The following is a 21,029-nucleotide window of genomic DNA, read 5'->3' as shown; positions in this document are numbered from 1 at the left end:
TGATGTAAATATGATACAAAATTAATTCTCATAATACTTCCCAGAAAACTAACCAACCAACTTTTTGTGTCCAACTGTAGGTAATTACTCAAATACTCAGAACGAATTGACTTCATTACGTATTCTTCCATGGTCCCTGATCGTGACTGGTATGTTTCAGTGGCACTTTTTTAACCAGTCTAAATATGTCGCGTATTGCTACAAGTAAATTGTTATTGTTATTGCCAATATCAGCAATCTAAGTTCTTTAACATGTACGTTTTTTTTATTAGACCGTGACTTAAATGAATCACAGGCGAGACAAAGTCATTTCTTTTAGTGGTTATTGGACCAGTTTGAATTCCCTGCGCATATTATAACCGATATAACAATATCCATTCATTGCTTTAAGTACCCATATGGTGTTAATTTAATTATACTTACGATACGAGTTTCAGCCAATACAATATGGCCATGGATGTCGATGCTTTTAAGGAAATTCAGCCTTGTTACAGTTTCACTGATTATTAAAATGCAAAGTTTGAGAACAGAAGGTGCTTTATGGTCATTATAAAAATACATTTATTGTTAAAATGTTAAACCCAATTAATTGATGTTATTTTACCATCTTAGGTAAATAATCTGCACAAACTAGAAATTTATAATATAATAATATTAATTTGTAATGTTATTATTTATTAATTTCTTCTTTATCTAGTTTCTTTCAAGCAAATCTCGCCCATAACAATATTACACCTTGACAAATGTATAGGTGCTACTGAAAATAGATAAGTTTTGCTTTATGTAATGTTTTAATAAAAAGCATTTGATTAATCGACTAATATGTAAATATATGAAGAATTCTCTCTCTCAGGAAAAATAATTAAGAGAAATTTGTGGTAGCATGTCGGAGGTAATCTTTTTAAATAATTAACTGATGAGGACATTGATTAATAATATAAACTAAAATTGATGATTTATTACTATACTAATTCAAAAGCATACCAATTGACCAATACCAAAATTTGGCTCAAAAACTCACTTTAACATTTGTTCAAGTCAAGACATTTTAACACAAACAGAGCATTTTAAAAGCGTCACAACTAAATAAAACTTGCGGTACCACCGTTGTGTCTCACTTTACCCTACGTCATCAAATAAGTACCACACCAATTGCGGTCAGTTAAAGATAATTCAATATTGAGTCAGTCATATATTTTTATCTTTGTTTCTACAATTACATTAGTGCGATATCTCTGTTTCTTCGAGTCAATGTTTCCTAGTGACATATCGTAATACACGGTGCACCAAAGAAACCTGTAGTGGAACTATGTAAGGGAATGGAAAATAAATTTCTTTCTTTATTTAACTTTGACTTGCATGTCGTACTATACGTCTATGTTGTTTAAATCTCTAGTTCTATCTCTATCAAGTTACATAGTACTCCTACTGGTGTGGTATTTATTTTCTATCTACAAAAAAAATCAATATTACAATAAGATTTACGTTCGCAGCAAAACTAACAGTTATAGTGATAAAAAAATAGTAGTTTTGGCGTTTTTCGTCAGTTTGTCAAGTTTTGCGTTGCATTTTTGATAAAATGTTAAAAATGAAAGTTTTAATATTAAAATCTCTAATTTAGCAAAACTTTAAACTCAACATGTTTCGACATTTGCAACCATTTTCTTTTACTGTAATTCTGACAACTTTTGACAGTTTTAGCGTCAGAATGACACTTTTGACAAACAGAGTAACAGATTTTAACGTTTGTTTTTATTGTCAAACCAGGCGATTTTTGGCGGCGTTGCCTATGATGATATTATTTGGTTTTCAACGTTTTGACTTAGAGAATTGACTAGAATGACTGCAAATAGTCCGGTAAGTCAATTTCCATATAAAATGACACATTTTCTACATTTTGATCTTGAAAATTGAATAGAATCACTGCAACTGCTCCAGTAAGTCAATTTTCAATACATTTTCCAATATTTGGCATTGAAAACTGACTGGAATGACTGCAAATAGTTTGGTAAGTAATTTTTCAAACAATTTTACTGTTTTTCAAGGTTTTGACTTTGAAAATTGACTAGAATAACTGGAAATAGCGCATTTCATCAGTGTTATGAAACTCGTGGACTGTAGTTTTTCTAGTATTTATTTTGAACACAACGCATTAAAATTTACAGAACAATTTATAACGTAAAAAACATAATTATAAAAGGTTTAACTAGACTTGACTGCTTGCGTTCGAGTTTTTCTCTCGAATCGTCGACCGTCTTCCGTCTCAGTCTCTCGTCTCTTTCCCGGGGTGGGGAGGACACGCGCACAAACACAACGTTGCCGCACTGTGCACTTAAGTCTATTAATGCCGGAACATAACTCCCCCCTTGAAAGTGTCGGACTTTCAATCGTCAATAGGAACAGGGCAAATCCGAGAAAAGCTCCTTTTAACGGTTCCCCTAAGAGTCTTGATGGTTGCAACACGACATATCCCGTCGAGTCCCAAATGAGTTTCCACTACTCGTCCTAACCGCCAATCAGTCGGAGGAGTGTTGTCGTCCTTGAGAAGTACTAATGCTCCCTGTTTGATAGAGCCCTTGCTTGCTTTCCACTTTGACCGCCGTTGTAACTCAGAAAGGTACTCTCGTTTCCATCGTGTCCAAAAGTGCTGACAGATTTTTTGTACCAGCTGAAACCTTGTAAGTCGATTTGTAGGCATTTCTTCTATTGGTTCGTCCGGAGCGGATATCAGAGTTTTGCCAACGAGAAAGTGGGCCGGGGTTAATGGTAGGAGGTCGTTGGGATCGGAGGATAAAGGAGAAATGGGCCTAGAGTTCAGAATTGCTTCAATCTGACATAAAGCTGTAGTAAACTCCTCGAAGGTGAGTTGAGCATTTGCTAATACATGCTTTAAGTGATGTTTGACGCTTTTCACGCCGGCCTCCCAAAGACCACCGAAGTGGGGAGAATAGGGCGGAATGAAAGACCATTCAATGCTGTCGTTTACGCAAGAGGCAATCAAATCATCTTTACTGTGCTTCAGAAATAGACCCAGTTCGCGTTTGGCTCCAACAAAGGTGGTTCCGTTGTCGGAATAAATTCTGGCTGGTCTTCCTCTTCTTGAAATAAATCTGCGTAATGCTTGTATAAAGGATTTGGAAGACAAACCAGATATCAATTCTAGGTGAAGCGCTTTGGTCGCGAAACAAACAAAAACTCCAACATAACATTTTTCCGAAACACGACCGCGGCCTCTACGTATCAAAAAAGGTCCAGCGTAGTCAATTCCAACAATATGAAACGGACTAGCAGTAATAAATCTTTCTTTAGGCAAGTTACCCATTAAAGGTTGCGCCATTGCAGGCTTGAATTTAAAACAGCGGAGGCATTTTCTGGTAACAGACCGGGATAGGTTTCGTCCCGCTAAGGGCCAAATTTTTTCACGGACACTTGACAATAGCAATTGAGGACCCGGATGTAATAGATACTTATGTTCATGTTCGAAAATTAATCTGGTAAATGAATGACGCGAATCTAGTATTAATGGGTGCTTTTTCTCTACCGGAAATTCTGAATGGTTTAAGCGCCCTCCCACTCTTAATAAACCATTCTGGTCCAAAAAGGGTGTTAAACTACTTAATTTGTGGTTGACAGGTAAGTTTTTATTATTTATCTTGACAATTTCTTCAGAAAAGCTCTGAGCTTGGGCAGCCTTAATGAGGTGTGTCCAAGCTCGACGCATTTCAGACAGCGTGAGGGTACCCGTTTTTCTATTTGCTACCGCAGTGAGGCAATTATCCTTAAATCTTAATAAATATGTGGCTACACGCTGTAAACGTAAAAGAGAAGAGAAACGGTTAAAGGGAAAATCGTTTTGGTACAATGGGTCTCTGACCGCTGTCAAAACGTGCTGGGGTCCTAATTCTAGTATCACTTCATTAATCGTCGAAGTAACAGGCCACTCAGTTTCGCGTTTTGCAAGCCAGTCTGGACCGTGCCACCATAAATGTGAACTCAAAATTTTATTGGGTAACAACCCTCTCGATACAAGATCAGCGGGATTGTCACTACTTGGAACGTGTCGCCAGTTGTACTGCTCTGTTAACCCTTGAATTTCGGCTACTCGATTACCAACAAATATTTTTAAAACGTTTGGGCTAGCTTTCAACCAGGCTAAGACAATTGCCGAATCGCTCCAAAGTACACACTGTTCAAGATTGCATTTTAAAGAATCAACCACCTTGCCTACCAATCTGGCCAGCAAGAGGGCTCCACATAACTCGAGCTTAGGGATGGTCAATGATTTTACTGGAGAGACTTTAGATTTTGCACATAGAAGTGATATTTTTACATCGCCCAAATGATTAGTGGAACGCAAATACACACACGCCCCGTATGCTTTCTCGGACGCGTCAGAAAACCCATGCAACTGAACGCTAACCGAATTATGAAATATTGCATGTCGTTCGACCTTTAACGAATTTAGTAGCGACAACTCATTACAAAATTCACTCCATTCTTGAGCCATAGGCTGGGGCAAAGCGTCATCCCAAGATAGCTTGCATGCCCATAAACGTTGCATAAATATTTTGCTGAGCACAATACAAGGGCTGAGAAGACCTAAAGGGTCAAAGATGCTCGCTATAAGTGATAGCACATTTCTTTTGGTGTATCTTTGCTGATTAGGTGGATTTCTAATTTCATAAAGTAATGAATCGTCGCTCCATGACCAAATTAAACCTAGGACTTTAGAAGTTTCATCAGAAGCAAACTGTAATACTTCACCAGAAATATCCACATCATTGATGTGCTGCAAGATGTGTGGCCTATTTGAGTGCCACTTTCTGAGCTCAAAACAGCCACTTCTTAGCATCTTAGACACACCGCGACAGACATGTTGTAATTCCTCTATCGAATCTGATCCTGTCAAAAGATCATCGACGTAGAAATCATGACGAATTACGCTTGCTATTAAAGGGTCAGATTCATCGCACTCGCTCGCTAATTCGAATAAGCACCGAATGGCTAAATAACTAGCGCTTGCTTGGCCATATGTCACGGTATTGAGCTCGTATGTTCTTAAGTTCTCATCGGAATTTGACCTCCAAAAAATTCTTTGGAGTTTTCTTTGAGCCGGTTCTATAAGCACCTGCCGGTACATTTTTGCGACATCAGCGGATACTACGTATTCGTGTTTTCTAAATCGCATGAGGATGGCAAATAAATCATCCTGTAACACGGGCCCGACTCTTTGGATATTGTTCAACGATAAACCATTGGTGGTAGCGGCAGAAGCGTCAAAAACCACGCGTAATTTGGTAGTTAAGCTAGACTCTCGGAGAACACCGTGATGAGGCATATAATACTCAGAGTTACTTGATTGATTGTTGTCTACATTTTGAACTTCAGACATGTGACCTAGCTGAGCGTATTCGGTCATGAAATCGACGTAGTATTGTTTGAAAGACGGATTTTTATTTAACTTGCGCTCAATGGCAAAAAATCTCTTTTCTGCCATAGTTTTTGACTCTCCTAAACTTTCAACCGGTTGTTTCAATGGTAACGTTACCACAAAACGCCCGCTAGATTCTCGACGAGTGGTTTTATTAAAAATATTTTCAGTTTCAATTTCATCTTGAGATAGAATTTTTGAAGTACTTGTCTCTTCAATCTCCCAAAATTTGGCTAATAACTGGTCAATTTCAATTTTTGACGTATTACAACTAACGCTATTAGACATTTTAGTAGACTTGTTATTTGATGGCAAACACCCCGTCAGAATCCAACCTAACTCCGTTTCTCGTAGAGATGGTAAGCCTTTTCCTAGAGCTACAGTTTGATGACGCAAAACATCCCAGAATAAATCTGCTCCAATCAAAATGTCAACAGGACCGGAATCGAGAGCGTTTGGATCTGCAAGCTTTAAATTTGAAGGAATTCTTAAGTCTTGAAGGCAATAAGTATGACCTCGAGAAATGCTAGTGACTTCGGGAAGAATGTAACACGTCAAAGTAGCGTTAAAATTGTTGTAAAGTGAATAAAACTGAACGGAGCATTTACTCGCGATGCTAGACTCGCGGTTGCCTAAGCCAAATACGGACAATTTAATTTTATTTTCTTTCAAACCTAAACGTTGAACTAAATCTGAGGAAATAAATGATGACTGTGAACCGCTATCCAATAATGCACGGGCGTAAATTATTTTGTTAGACTGGGTAACAAATTTTATTCTAGCTGTCGACAAAAGTACGAAATTGGAGTAGCACCCCACAGAATTGGACCGGTTGCTTGTCGCGGAAGTCACATGTTCAATATTTTGACCAGAGCTGTCAACGTTATGATTGTCACCTTGAAAATTCGTTTGCTCGTCGTTAGTTAGTTTTTTGTCTGTATGCAAAAGCGTATTATGGTAAGATTTACATTTTCGACAAGGACCCATCTTACATTGCTTGCCGGGATGGTTATCGCGTAGACAATTTCGACATAATTTTCTAGTTTTTACGAAATTAAGTTTTTCCGTGAATGGTAATTGCAAAAATTTGTCACATGAATAAATGGCATGCTCATTATTGCAAAAATAACACGCTAGCCTGCCGCCAACGCAACTAGTTTGTCTAGTAAAGTTAGAATAATCCCTACCTTGTTTACCTTTTTCTTTGGAAATAGTAGGACCTGCCTTTTGTTCAATTGTTTCCAATATGTTAGCCTTATCCGTCAAAAATGCGATAAAATCAGACAAAGTGGGGGAGGAATTTTGAATAGAAAATCTTTCCCAGTCCATTGCTGTTTTAGAGTCCAGCTTTGAACTGAGCAAAAATATTAATAGCGAATCCCAATTGCTTGTATCTTGCCCTAATTGTTTTATTGAACTCAAATGTTTTGAGAATTGATCAATAAAGCTTCTAATTTTACTTGAAATTTCTTTGTTGATACCTTCTAAAGAGAAAATTGCTTTGATGTGATTGTGTATCAACAATTTAGAATTGTTAAATCGACTTTTTAAGGCTTGCCATGCAATGGTGTAACCATTTTCTGAAAACTCGACAGATTTTATTACTTCTTGAGCTTTGCCCTCTAAAGAAGCTCTTAAATAGTGGAATTTTTGAATGCTAGACAAATCATCATTCGAATTGATTAAAGATTCAAACGTATCGCGGAATTCCAACCAACCTTCGAAAGAGCCGTTGAAACTGGGTAATGGAATGTCTGGCAACTTGACTGCCATTCTAACTTGACCAACGTTTTTGTTATTACTTTCAGTGCTATGATGATTTGATTGCTGGGTTGCTTGTAATAATACAGAAGACTGATTGCTTTCTAGCTCAGCCGGCAATAATGTTCTTGCCGTGGCTACATTTTCAAAATAAAGATCTTCAAATTGAGAGCGTTTTTCATATTGCGCCTCTAACTGTTCGTCCTCAACTAGATTCTCAATTTCGCATTGAATATCGCAAAATTGAGAATATATTTCTTCAATTTTTAATAGCCTTTCACGTAAATTTGTTGCTTGAATGGCAGATAATGGTTGATTGCTTTGCTTGCAGGTATCGACAAATTTTATAAAGCTAGTTAAAGTGGCCTTCAGTGAGCCTCTTTTTCTATTTAAAACAGAATCAACCATTATGAACTTGTAATAAAGCACGTATTAAACAAATTGCAAAGATAAACCGAGATTAAAACGAAACAAGTAATTTCAGGAATGAAACAACTCTGAATTTTATCAACTGGACTAGTAAAAAGGATACGACCCACCCTACTCCGCCGTATAAATGACATAGGCACTGCTGCTTTCTAGGGTGAATTGACTGGCGCCGTCCCGCTGCTAGACTCCGCTACACTTGACGACGAAAATGGCGGACACGGCCGACTTCTAGTTCCTTGAAATGCTGGCAAATCTTCTTGTTTCTATGCGGCTCGATTGGACCATGTTATGAAACTCGTGGACTGTAGTTTTTCTAGTATTTATTTTGAACACAACGCATTAAAATTTACAGAACAATTTATAACGTAAAAAACATAATTATAAAAGGTTTAACTAGACTTGACTGCTTGCGTTCGAGTTTTTCTCTCGAATCGTCGACCGTCTTCCGTCTCAGTCTCTCGTCTCTTTCCCGGGGTGGGGAGGACACGCGCACAAACACAACGTTGCCGCACTGTGCACTTAAGTCTATTAATGCCGGAACAATCAGTGTTAATAATATTCGACTGTTTTATACGATTTGGCCTTAAAATTTGCGTAGAATTCCAATATTTTGACTTTAAAAATTGGCTAAAATAACGCGTTTAGTTTGTGTTTACAACATTTGCCTAATCTTTTAACGTTTTAACTTTCAGAATTACTAGAATGACTACAAATAGTCCGGTAAGTCAATTTTTATAAAATGGTATCATGTTGGAATATTTTGAAAATGACCTGGAATGCTTGAAAAAAGCGTTTTAAAACAACTGTAAATGATATTTGATTATTTTCAAAACTTTTGGACTTCAAAATTGACTAGAATCACTACAAATAGTCCAGAAAGTAAATATTTTAAAAATGTTATTGTTTTTCAACGTTTTGACCTTAAAGATTGATTAGTCGAACTTGTTGTTTGAAGTTGATGATTAGTTGAAAGTCAACTTGCATGAGATTTAGCAGTTTTCCAATAATTTGATGTTCAAAATTGACTAGAATGACTATAAATTGGGCGTCAAATTAGTGTTCATAATATTTGAAAACTGACTAGAGTAACTGCAGCAATAAGAAAATCAATTTTCATAAAATTTTACTGTTTTTCAATGTTTTTACTTTGAATCAAACTAAGAAAACTGAAAATGATTCAATAAATCCATTTTCATAAAATGTTACCATTTTCCGATATTTTCATCTTGAAAATTGACTAAAATGACTATAAATAGCGCGTAAATTCAGTGTTCATGATATTTGAATATTTTTTAACGTTTTGGTCCTTAAAATTGATCAGAATGACTGGAGACAGTTTGATTTGACTATTTTTATAACGATTTGACTTTGAAAATTGACTGGATTGACCGTATAAACAAGAAGGTCAATACTAATAAGATTTTGGTGTGTTTCAATGTTTTGACCCTGAAAATTGACTACAATAATTGCAAATAGTTCATCAACAAGTCGATTTTCATAAAAATGTACAATGTTTTTATATTTTGACCTAGAAAGTTGATTAGAATAACTAGAAAGAGTTCGTTAAATCAGTATTCATGATACTTGACTATTTTTAAGGCTTTGAAAATTGACTAGAGTGACCGCATCTACCAGAAGGTCAATTTTCATAAAAATTTACTGTTTTTGAAAGCTTTGGATTTGAAAACTGACCACGGTAACTGCAAATTAAAGGCTAAATCAGTTTTTATTTTAATAAACCCTTTTTGGCGTTTTGACCTTAAGTATTCAAAACAATCAAGTTTTGACTTTTAAAATAGACTAGAACGGTTGAAAACGGTTAGCTAAGCAAGTCTTCCTGAATGTTGAATAATTTTCAAGATTTTAGTTTAAAAAAATTACTAGAATGTTTGAACATTGCTCGCTAAATCAATTTTTATAATATTTGTTCTAATCTATACAGTATCATACATAATCACTCTCATATTCGTGTGTGACATTGACGTTTATAGCTCAAATATAACTATTACCACACACAAATATTTGAATTGTTCTTTATTCTACATTTTTGAAAAGTAAACAACATAACCTCAATAAATTGGTTGAAAATTATAATTTTTGAAATCACAAAAAGTAGATCTGATTGGGAAAATAAAATACAGAATGTGTCATTTAAAATTAATTTGGTTCGGTAATTCCTCGCTAGACCAAACCAATTTGACAATTGTCACATGACACTTCGTTATTTACAATTAGCGCAGTCACCTGATAACTGTCAGAATCTCATCTGATTGATGAAAAAAGGAATAACCGAACTTAGCTATACTTAATCTAAACATATATAATAAATTTGACAAGTAATTGACATATGTCAATTTTAACATTAGTATAATATGGCCTTTCAGAAAAAATACTGCGTCTTTGCTAATTTAAATTAGTTTGCTGTCAGATCATTATTAACAAAGTTAGCCCAGTTGTTCAACAATCAACAGTGCGTTGTTTAAACTGTGATTGTACAATCTGGCCTTAGTAAAATGTAAATACAATCACTCTGTAACTATCTACATCACCTGTTTTAATTGTTTTCCTGAATTTTCCATTAGCTGAACTATAAATATTTCCACGCAATTCAATTTAACTTGTTCACGTATCTACTGAAAGTGCATATTTGTTCTACTGTAAATGATTTGCTATAAAAAGCGTAATTATCTTAGATGGCGAGAAAGTGTAAATCACATATCGTATACGTTCTCATATACATTGTTGACGAATTGTTATTAGCGGTAATTTCATCATAAATGTTAGTATATGGTCAGAAACAGATTAATTAGGATCAGTTTTTGTGACCTTAAATTTTTGGTGTTTTTTTGTTCGAAGGAAATTTAAAAAGCTCTGATAATATTTTTTGTATTTAGCGCAACTGGCTACAATTTAAAATAAAACAAAAAACATGCATAACACTCACCTCTACATCACGGTAGTAAACAGATAAATTAGTTACTTTAGTAATTAAGTTAAAAACTGGTAAAATATGAACCACATTTGCTGTTTATAAGTTAAGTACAAAATGCATACTAATTGCCGCTTGGTCGATAATATTTTGCCTGGTTGAATAAGTTAAATTTTTTTGTTCTTTCATATTGATTTCAAGGATTTCTAGCTAGCAAAGTACAGCTGGATTCTAGGAAAATTTGAAGCTTTGAAAACTTACCAGTTTCACATTAACCACAGCTTAGGAAATACAGAACATTGCCCTTTGAAGAATGTGCACGCCACAAATGATTGGTAAACAATTACCATTAACTTCCCGAGTTTATTAATTATTTACCGCGACTTGTCAAGGGTTTAACAACCCTTCAGCCTAAATTGGGATACACTCTCTAGGGGTTGTATTAGACTGCCAGGTAACGAAAGCACCCCAGATGTAGGTCGCAGATATTTTTAATAAACTGCCCTGGCCGTTTACTATAGCCTTATTATCATTATTTAAATTTAAATATACGGGGTGGTCCAGTTTTAAATGTCAATAATTCACCATTTGATAGCCCATCAAAATATAAGTTGAAGTTGAAAAATGCTTTCTAAGGAAAATACAGTCCAACAAGTACTTGTTATGTTAATAACGTTTGTCGAAATTGTCCAGTGGCGTAGATACAGAAAGATGGTTTTCGTTTTTTTGCCTTAGTTTCTACGTCACTGGATATTTTTAAAAAATTACAGTTTTTTTTACTTTTCTTATTGAATTTGAAAAAATAAGTATCTCTTATAAGAAATATCTAAAATTTGGAGGTCTTCCTTAGGAATAAGCGTTCTGAATGAAAATGACATAATGAATGTCAACTTATTTTTTGATGGGCTATCGAATGGTGAATTCTTGACACTTAAAACTGGATCACCCTGTATACAGAGTAATGAACGTTTTTGTTGATATTGCAAATGGTTTTCAGATTTATACGGGCCGCTTTCACTATAGCATACACCCATATACACACCCATCTGGTAGGTGCGAAGAAAACAATACTTTTTGCAGCTCGAATGGATATAATCTTGACGACAATAGATCGTTAACTGTTTTTTCCTCAAATTCATTAGTATGTAAGAAGGTTAAGTAGTCTCGGCAAAAGAACGTATTGGGTTTTGACTTGCCGGAAAAACTGTCAAGAATTAATTTTTAATGAGTTTGGTTTTGTTTTTATCATATTTCAATGATTAGATTTGTTTTCCGGAACATTCTAGGTGAAAGTAGTAACAATTTTTGCAGTAGATATTGTTTAATGTTATTTGCTTAGTTTAACTGCCCAAATCATGGTATACTAGACTATTATAATAATTATTATTGAAAGTTTGTGTGTGAAAGTTGTGAAGCGTTATGGTACAGTTCAGGAATTCTCCGGTAAATCGTTTATTACAATAAGACATTTGCTAAACTAGATTGGTTCAAGAAGACGAATTGAAATGAATTCTTCGGTTTATTTAGTGTTTCACAAATCGATACGTAAAAAGCAAAAAAGGATTTTACAGAATGACCCCCAAAATCCCCAGACTTAATCCTTCAAATTATTTTTTAAGCGACATAATAGTTATTTATGTATTAAAAGTAGGTAAAATCAATGAATGATAGGAAACTGTTTTGCTGGAAAACTTTAGAGATCTCGCAGACATTTTCCTCAAACTCCTTATGGCCCAAATATTCAATAAAAAGTAAAGTTAAAGAAGACGTTATAAATGAATAATCATGTGATACGAAAATATCATAAGTAAAGTGAATATTTGCAGAAATTGTCAAAAGAATGTTATCCAAAAAGTGAATACCATTTTTATTATTCACGTAGAAGACAACTTTTACTATTGTCGACGAAGACGCAATTAATAATTTGAAATTGGTTTGTCGATTGTCAATCAGAGATTGTAAACAAATGCTTCTTCACGCTCTTCAAAGCAAAGTTTGTAACAATTCTTTGATGGAGATATTAGAAACATTTTGTAGGTGCTTTTACTATACTTGGCAATACTTGGAATAATCTAAAATCCATTGAATAAGACGTGTCTAATAATCAATTTGTGACACTTAAAACATTTGAAACCTTCTGTAGTTGACATCTTCAAGTATCCGAATAAATTAAAAATATATAAAACCTTGAAATAATTATTATCTAGATACTGAACTTTTAAAGAGGACAATGGATTTTTTGATTGCCATGTTTGGTGCAAAACCAATGTATTGGCTATTCTATTTCAATTAATAGAGCAGGATATTACTACATTAGTTTTGCACTAATCTTGCCAATGAAAAATGCCATAATACGTCTGAGAACTAGAGTGGGGCATGCAGAAACGTTAAAAAGGTGATGCAAAGTCAACATAGTATTCTGTCTGTGATATGACAACATTATTAAATTGAATGACAACATTGACAGTTTGACACGACACCAAATGCCAATATTGTCCAACCACAAACGAAGATTGCTAAATCGAAAGTTTCCGGTATCTTTTGCCCAACTCTACTATCAACACTTCTATTGAGAATTAAGTTCTCTGCTTTTAAGAATGAGGCCCCTGAACTCCATAGAGAGTAAAAGTTGTTGGAGCATTTGAGAATGAAGTATGTTTCTTTTCTGAAGACGATATTTTTTTAAGATGAAGCCTAATTAGAAAAAGTTTTCTGAATTGCTTCAAGATCCTATTTCGACACTTTCTTAAAATAAGATAATGTTAAAAAGTCAATTCAAACGTATAGTAAAACTTTTTGAAAACTGCTTTGCAGCAAGATACCATCTGAATTGTCCAGGTTAAAGTAAATTATCTTCAGAAGATTGATATATTAAACCTTCTGGAAATTAATGAAATAGATTCTGGAAATTATGGGAATTCTGGATTTACTCTAACCTGGACAAAGCAAATCATGATGAATAGAGTCCGGATTAAAAAGCACTAAAATCCTGAAAAAAAGCGCTTAATAAGCAAAATTATTTTCCTCAAAAAAACATACAAATCTGTAAAAAAGCTTTAAAAAAGCTCAAAACTTGTTTTGAGTTCTAGAAATTTTTTAAAGCTTTAGAAGCATACGAAAGATTTTAGACATAGAGACATTTGGAAGGTTTTTGGACAGTTTAAAGAGCATATTGAAGGTTCTGGAATGCTTTAGAGGCACTTGGAAATTTTCAGACATTTCTAAATTTTTTTTAAAGCTTTTAGACTGTTTTGATATCTTTTGGGAGCATCTGGACTAGTTGAAGAGCATTTGGAATCTTTCAGACTGTTCTAAAAGCTTTTGGAAGCTTCTAGATTGTTTTGAAACGCTTCCGACTGTTTTAGAAGCATTTTGGTGTTTCTGCAGGGTTTTGAAATCTCTTTAGACTACTTTAGGAAGATTGAAGGTTCTGGACTGCTTTTAAGGCATTTGAAACCTTGTAGACGGTTCTAGAAACTTTTATACTGTTTTAAAAGCATACGGAAGCTTTTAGACTGCCTTGAATTTTTTTAAAGCTTCTAGTCTAGTTGAAGATTGTTTGGAAGCCTTTAAAGCGTTTTCAAAGCTTTTGGAAACTTCTAGACTGTTATGGAAGACTTTCGACTGCTTGAGAAGCATTTTTTTTGTAATTCTTGTAAATCTAATCGTTTTCAAAATATTTACTAAAAACCACTTTAATTCAGGCGACAGTCAGTATAGTAGGCCAGGAAAAACTTTCATTTTGACAAAATTTTGGTGCAATTTTCCAAAAAATCGCGAATAACTTGATTATTTGAAACGTACCGTATAGACACATTAAATGATCGTAAGTGGCTATAGCTATCACGTGACGTTGAGCGGGCACCGCTAACTTGCCCCGTTTAGCCGCTAGAGGGCGTCAGACTTGATCACTTATCTTCGGACATTTTTCTAAATATCTCGAAAACGGTTTGAGTTAGCAGTGTGAAATTTTTACCACGTATGCTCCTCAAAGCCCCCTATATAACAATATTTTTCATTAAATATAACATTTTATCATACAACGCACCGGTCGACCTTTAACTAGATTTTGACATTTTTAAAGGGGGTTACCCTATAAATTTTTTGGAAAATTTTTGAATTTTGAATATTGTCTTTAACTGCCTTAGTTAGTTTAGGTTAATGGTAGAAATGTGACGTCAAGTGTCATTTGTCAAAATATAATTTTTAAGGGTGCAATGTCTTGAAAACTGTTAAAAATGTCCTAATTTCAGTAATTTCAAAGTCAGTGACTATGGCGACAGTTTCAGCAAAACGTACAGCAGGGTGCGTATTCTTGAAACAAGGTAAGGGAATTATCAAGAGAAAGACCTGTAAAATGTGACAGGAACACGCCATTGTCAGCTTCTTCTGTCACATTCTATCAACACTTCTCTTGGGAATTCCGTTCCCTACTTTCAAGAATAGCCCCACAGATTCGTGTTCTTCATGCCATAAATAGTTAAAATTGCCTTTTTAGACTACTTTAGGAGCATTTAGAAAGTATTTACAATTTAAAGAGCACTGAAGATTCTAGACTGTTCTTAAGGCATTTAAAACCTTGTAGACCAGTCCAGAAACTTTAGGAAGCTGTTAAACTGCTCTAGAAGCATACGAAAGCTTTTAGACTGTATTAGAAATCTTTTGAGAGCTTCTATAGATAAGATTTGTAAGCTTTTCGACTGTTCTAAAAGCTTTTGGAAGCTTCTAGACTATTTTGTAAGCTTTTGCAAGGCATTTTGAAGCTTCTATAGTGTTTTGGAATGTTTTTATACTTTTTAGACTAATTTGGAGTATTTGGAAATTGTTTGGTCTGTTTAAATTTGTAAATTGACACTTACCAATTTTGAAACAGATAATTGGTATGTTTTTGTCTCTCAGAATCCTTCAATATCTCAATATAGCTATTGCAATTGTAAATTAGCCTATTCAACTTAAAACCATACAAAAAATAGCAGCAAATAAGCACAAAAAAAAGAAAGAAGCAAAAAAAGGATTAAAACAATCTGTCAAATGACGTGTTTTTGCGTAAATCGTTCAGACTAGATCTCAAAGGTTGGTTGCTTTTATTATTTACAAAAAGCAAAATTCCTAGAAATCCGGATTCTAATGAAGAAACTTCTTGAATAGAATATTTAGTGAGGGAATGCAGCAAAAAGTAACTAAAACACTTTAAAAAGACCGATTTTAATGTATAGAGGTTTTACTTAAAAGTTTTCCTGTTTCAAAGCTATTAGATTTTCTTGCTGTATAAGCAAAAAACCGTTTTGTCTGCATAAAAAAAATAGGTATTTTAAATCGTCAAATTTGTATTATTAAAATGTCAAATAATTCTCCTAATATTATTATTATTGCAGTAGCATTAAGAAACCTACCAAAAACCGGATAAGTCAGAGTATCTTTAAAACATTTTAGTTAACCGTTTATTAAATGTATTAGCACACTCATTAAGCGCATTCTTAACCAGATACCATCCCAACAGTTGGAGTTACGCCTAAAGAAAAATGCAGGAAAAGAATTTTCTGATGACTGTAATCAATAATGAATATTACACAATCGTGTGTAACATGTATTGCAGGAATTGTGCGGTAATACATGATACCTGAAAGAAGTCTCGGTATTGGAAATGTGTGTCATGTACACAATGTTTTAGTTTTATGAATTTCACCAGTAAAACTAGTTTCAGCTATCGGTAAATTATGCAAGTCTCACCTTTTAGCGCCCAATCCAAAATGAAACCAAATGTCCAGCTCCGGTTCGATTTCCTTGGGAACTGCACTAAACAAATCTTAATAAACTTTGGCTTGTTTACACCACATTAATTTTTAAATCGACCGACACTAAAAACCAAAACACGGGTACTACGTTCGATTTCAGTACCACGGCATCGACTATAAGCGCCAACAGTCCATTCGTGTTTTCAGGTTCTTTTACACTCCTAGTGAACAGGTAGCCCATTGGCGTACCACCTGTTTGGTACCGCAATTCCTTGGTGTACCAGCTATATCAGTATTGAAGGTTGCAATGATTTTTTACGGTGGATATGAAATTGTCATTATCCAATAATGCGGTCGTGTTGCAATTGTTGAGGTTATGCAAATTGGATTTGTGATGGTTGGTCAGTTCTTTGGAATGAGTTAGATGTTAGTGCGACCATGTTGTTTTTTTTTAAGTTTACTTCAGTAGGTGGGATACACATCATAAAGTTACGTTCTGCATCGATTGAAAGTAATCCATACAATATTCGGTCTTATTTTTACAAGGTTACTTACTGTGAGTAGTTAACTAGTACCAGTAATAGATTATCAAAATCAAATGAAAAAATCGTAGAAATGTCTCATTTTCTGCAGAAATTTTGAATAGTACAATATTTATATACAGGGTAATTCAAATTCGACCCTCACCATTGGAATCTCAGAAACCATAAGAGATACGAGAAAGTTTAAATTGGGGTAAAGTTGCGCACTTATGATTTGCTTCATAAATGACAAAATAATTCAATAAAAAATAATTTTACCTTAGTTTTGAGATAATGCAAACTCAGACAGGAAACCAACCTCCGAGTCCAAGATGAAGATATTCCATGGAGTAACAACGTGACATACCTCGGCGTAGAACTACACAAGACACTAACATGGAAGTGTCAAGTCGAAAAAGCCCAGGCGAAAGCAAAGCTTGCCAGAACTCAGCTCTACCCACTCAGTCACTGGTAGAGATGCCAAAACCAGCGTTAAGACCAAGCTGACTCTTATCAGGACCATCATCCAACCACACCTGACATATGCCTCAACAGCCTGGGGATATGCAGTGAAGACCGACTTGAAACGCCTTCAAGCAGTGGAGAACATAGTGCTAAGATCAGCCATAGACGCCCCGTGGTATGTTAGAAACGACACCATCACCAGAGATCTCCAATACAAGACAGCGACAGAGAAGATCAAAGAACATGCACACAAGTTCTTTGACAGGATGGCGGAACACCAGAATCCACTCATAAGGAACGCCATCGACTATGACCCAGAAATGGAAGCCCCCCATAAAGACATCAGTTGCTGGACGATAGATGACAGCACTGAACACCCGATTATGACCACACCCGGATTTGACAACACCCGATCATGACTTTAACTTCATTTTTGGAGTAAGTTATTGCTAATGTTTTTATGTTTCAGGTAGGTAAATCTAGCGGTCCAGAAAGAATATATTCCGAAATGTTAAAATATGGAACTCGAAAGCTTTTTAGAAATTTAACAGTTATTATTAATAAATGCTTGAACGGACATTCCGTCCCTAAGGAATGGAAAATGGCTCTCATCTCCTCCATTCACAAAAAAGGAAATAAACTGGACTGCAATAACTATCGGGGCATCTCGGTTACAAGCACATTGAGCAGACTGTATGGTAGAATTTTACGTGATCTCATTGAAGAGGATTATAAAGGAAAAGAAGAGGAAGAACAATGCGGTTTCAGAGCAGGAAGATCATGTATAGACAACGTGTTTACTCTAAACCAAGTTATAGAGAAGAGAAGTGCTAGAAACTTGGAAATGCACCTATCATTTGTTGACCTACAAAAAGCCTACGATACAGTCCCAGTATCAAAACTATGGAGGGTCTTAGAGCAATCCAACATTAATCACACCTACGTAACAGCCCTTAAAGAACTATATAGGGAATCAAAATCAAGAATTAGGGTAGGCAAATGTGTCACTGAAGAGCTTATGGTGAATAAAGGATTGCGTCAAGGGTGCTGTGTCTCTCCCACTCTTTTTAAAATATACATAGCGATGGCACTAAAAAACTGGAAAAGAAAGGTCCAGGGAATGGGAATAGAAATTGATGATAGTTGCTTGTTTACCCTACAGTTCGAAGACGACCAAGTCATAGTAGCCAATGATAAAGAGGATGTGCAGTACATGATGCGAAAGCTAATAGAGGAATACAGAGAATGGGGCTTAACAGTCAACATAGCCAAGACAAAGTATCTATGTGTGGGAACTCAGGACGGAAATTTGGAACTGGACAATGGTCAAGAAATCCTTCAGTGTCAGGAATATGAATATCTGGGCATTACATTCGACAACACAGGAACAGATGTAAAAGAAATCGGAAAGCGAATAGTCAAAGCCAAAAAAGTAATCGGAGCTCTGAATGGAATCCTATGGAGCAAAGAAATAACCAAGAAGCGGAAATTTAATATCTATGAGGCAATGGTAAAAAGCACCCTCCTATATGGATCAGAAACCTGGAGAATTTCAGATAGACACAAGAAAAGAGTTGAGGCAGTTGAAATGGATGCAATTAGGAGATCGATGCGCATTTCACGAAGAGAACGAATAAGAAACGACATCATAAAACAACGAATGGGAATAGAAGACGCAATAACACAGGATATCGAAAACAAGCAACTTACGTGGTACGGACACGTGGAAAGAATGTTAAATACCCGATGGCCTAAAAGAGTACTTCATTGGCAACCAACAGGCAGAAGAAAACGAGGAAGGCCAAAACAGGAGTGGCAGAAAACCATGCAAAAATGCATGAGTGAGAGAAATCTAACACCTGAAGATTGTGTTCGAAGAGGCTGGAAATTAGGTGTCGGACAACGTCGAAAGACGTTCTAAACCGACCTATATATATATATATATATTTCAGGTAACAGCCATGACCAATCCAGCCAAGATGAAGAAGACCACCCTCCCCACCAACGACTTCCCCCCCGGGTGGCGAGAATTTATTCTCAAAAACTTGGGTAAAACCCAACCGTAGCTAACTCGGTGCTAATCGGGCTCTGGCTACACCTCCTCAGATTTTCCCCCGCCTGCTTATATAGGCTATAGGGTACGGAAATCAACCTCCTAACCTCCGATTAAAACTCCCCCCCATTATTCTTGGATGATTAATTGATTAGCCCACTAACTCTCTTGATCATCCAAAAATATGCCAAGACCTTCACCAGGATAACCAGCTGTAATCAGTAAGCCAACAGCCCCACATAACTTTATTTAGTTAAAACTTAATTAGGTGTTTTTTAAAATCCAATATTATAGCTATTTATGTACCAAGGGCGTTAGAGGGAACATAATGTCCTGAGGGCCGAAACCTGTCACTCGGGGAATAGGCCCTCGTCTGATGGACATTATACTCTCCCTAACGCCTGTGGTGCATACAATGTTTTATGTTTCACCTAATTCAGCAATTATTTACTGTTTCTGTCATTGAAAAGTAAGGTATACCTTTACCGGTAGGTATGTTGTTTACTGTTTATTTTTCCTGAATGTTGTGACTGATAGTCCTGTCAGTCACAACAAAAATGGCAAAAGTTGGACGAAAGCTTATTACCCAAAAAGTCAAGAGCATTCTAAGATAGTAAATACATAGTTTTTATGGCATGAAAGAATAAAAATGCCATTGCTAATATTAAAAAAGGTTTCAGGGCGTTCTAAGCGGGCGTTATAGTAACGCCCGCTTATAATGCCCTCAGGTTGTTAGAGCACTATAACCTACACCGTTTCCAAGATATTATGTATTCATAACGAATAGGTGAAACATGCAATTATTTAAACTTGCACTTAACATTATAAAAAAATTAAATTTGGTAAAAATGTTCCTGAAATAAAGATCTTTCTCTTGGAAACATAAATGAGCGGTTTAAGTTAGAGATAATGCGAACATCCCTTCTTCTGATTAACCTAAATAGTTCAGCAATGCTTGTATAATAATAATTTTTTTTGAAAATAATACGTTACAAAATTTAGGTAGTTTTTAGTTTTACCACCCTGTATCTCGAAGACGGAACAATTTCGGACTAAGTTGCTTTAAATCGGCTTATTTTGATGTCATGATTATGTCATAGGATTTTTTACTGACCTTTTACAGACATCCTGTATAATTACAGAATTGCACAATTGTAATAAACTACTCTATTGCCTGTATTTGATTTTAACATTTCTATTGCAACCACCCTGTAAGTTTCATATTAAATACTTTAAAAAAGCCTAATTCCTGATTTACATATCATTATTATTAAATAATAATTTATTTAAAAATTAATTTTGCATACTCTTCTTCTGAAACGATTTCAGTAGAAACAATTCAGAACATAAAAATTGACCTACTACTAAAATTCTATTGTCATTACAAAATATGCAATGTAAATTAATTATTTTTTTTAATGTGTGTTATTTTTTGTTGTTGCGTTTCATTAAAAAATCAAAATTAATTGACTGATATTTCTAAATTTCATTCACAAGACCGAAAAAAACCGATTGTTAATTGACTTATGCGTTTTACATCATACGCGGTTCCTTACTAGTTTTTTGTTGACATTGTTACTTATTCGCGTAATATTACGTATTGTTTTTCATCTCGCAGCCTTGGGCAATGTTCCATTAAATAGGCTAATAGAGTTGATTGAATTTGAGGTGCTAAAAGAAGAAAACATAACCAGACAATGGAGTA

The 21,029-nt window shown here is 35.1% G+C and overlaps 1 protein-coding gene across 3 annotated transcripts in view; it reads right to left on the bottom strand.

Annotated features, from left to right (window-relative positions):
- LOC145724936 (ferric reductase 1) overlaps positions 1–16,512 on the bottom strand; it is a 28,616-nt gene extending 12,104 nt beyond the window's left edge. The window contains exon 1 of one of the 3 annotated variants that reach the window (XM_081973440.1): positions 16,281–16,512. Coding sequence is in view for 1 of the 3 variants with exons in the window: in XM_081973439.1 (XP_081829565.1) it covers positions 10,171–10,200 (30 nt within the window). In the remaining 2 variants the exon portion in view is untranslated. Of the gene's footprint in view, positions 1–10,170; positions 10,216–10,565; positions 10,652–16,280 lie in introns of those variants that run through there. The other 2 variants (XM_081973442.1, XM_081973439.1) reach the window with 2 other exon arrangements.
- Positions 16,513–21,029: the final 4,517 nt, after the last annotated feature.

The sequence above is a fragment of the Ips typographus genome, linkage group LG2 (assembly GCF_016097725.1).
Source record: "Ips typographus isolate SLU linkage group LG2, UJ_Ityp_2.0, whole genome shotgun sequence".
Taxonomy (NCBI): Eukaryota; Metazoa; Arthropoda; class Insecta; order Coleoptera; family Curculionidae; genus Ips; species Ips typographus.
Note: the sequence above shows the minus strand (reverse complement) of the source record. Positions and strands in the feature narration are given on the sequence as shown.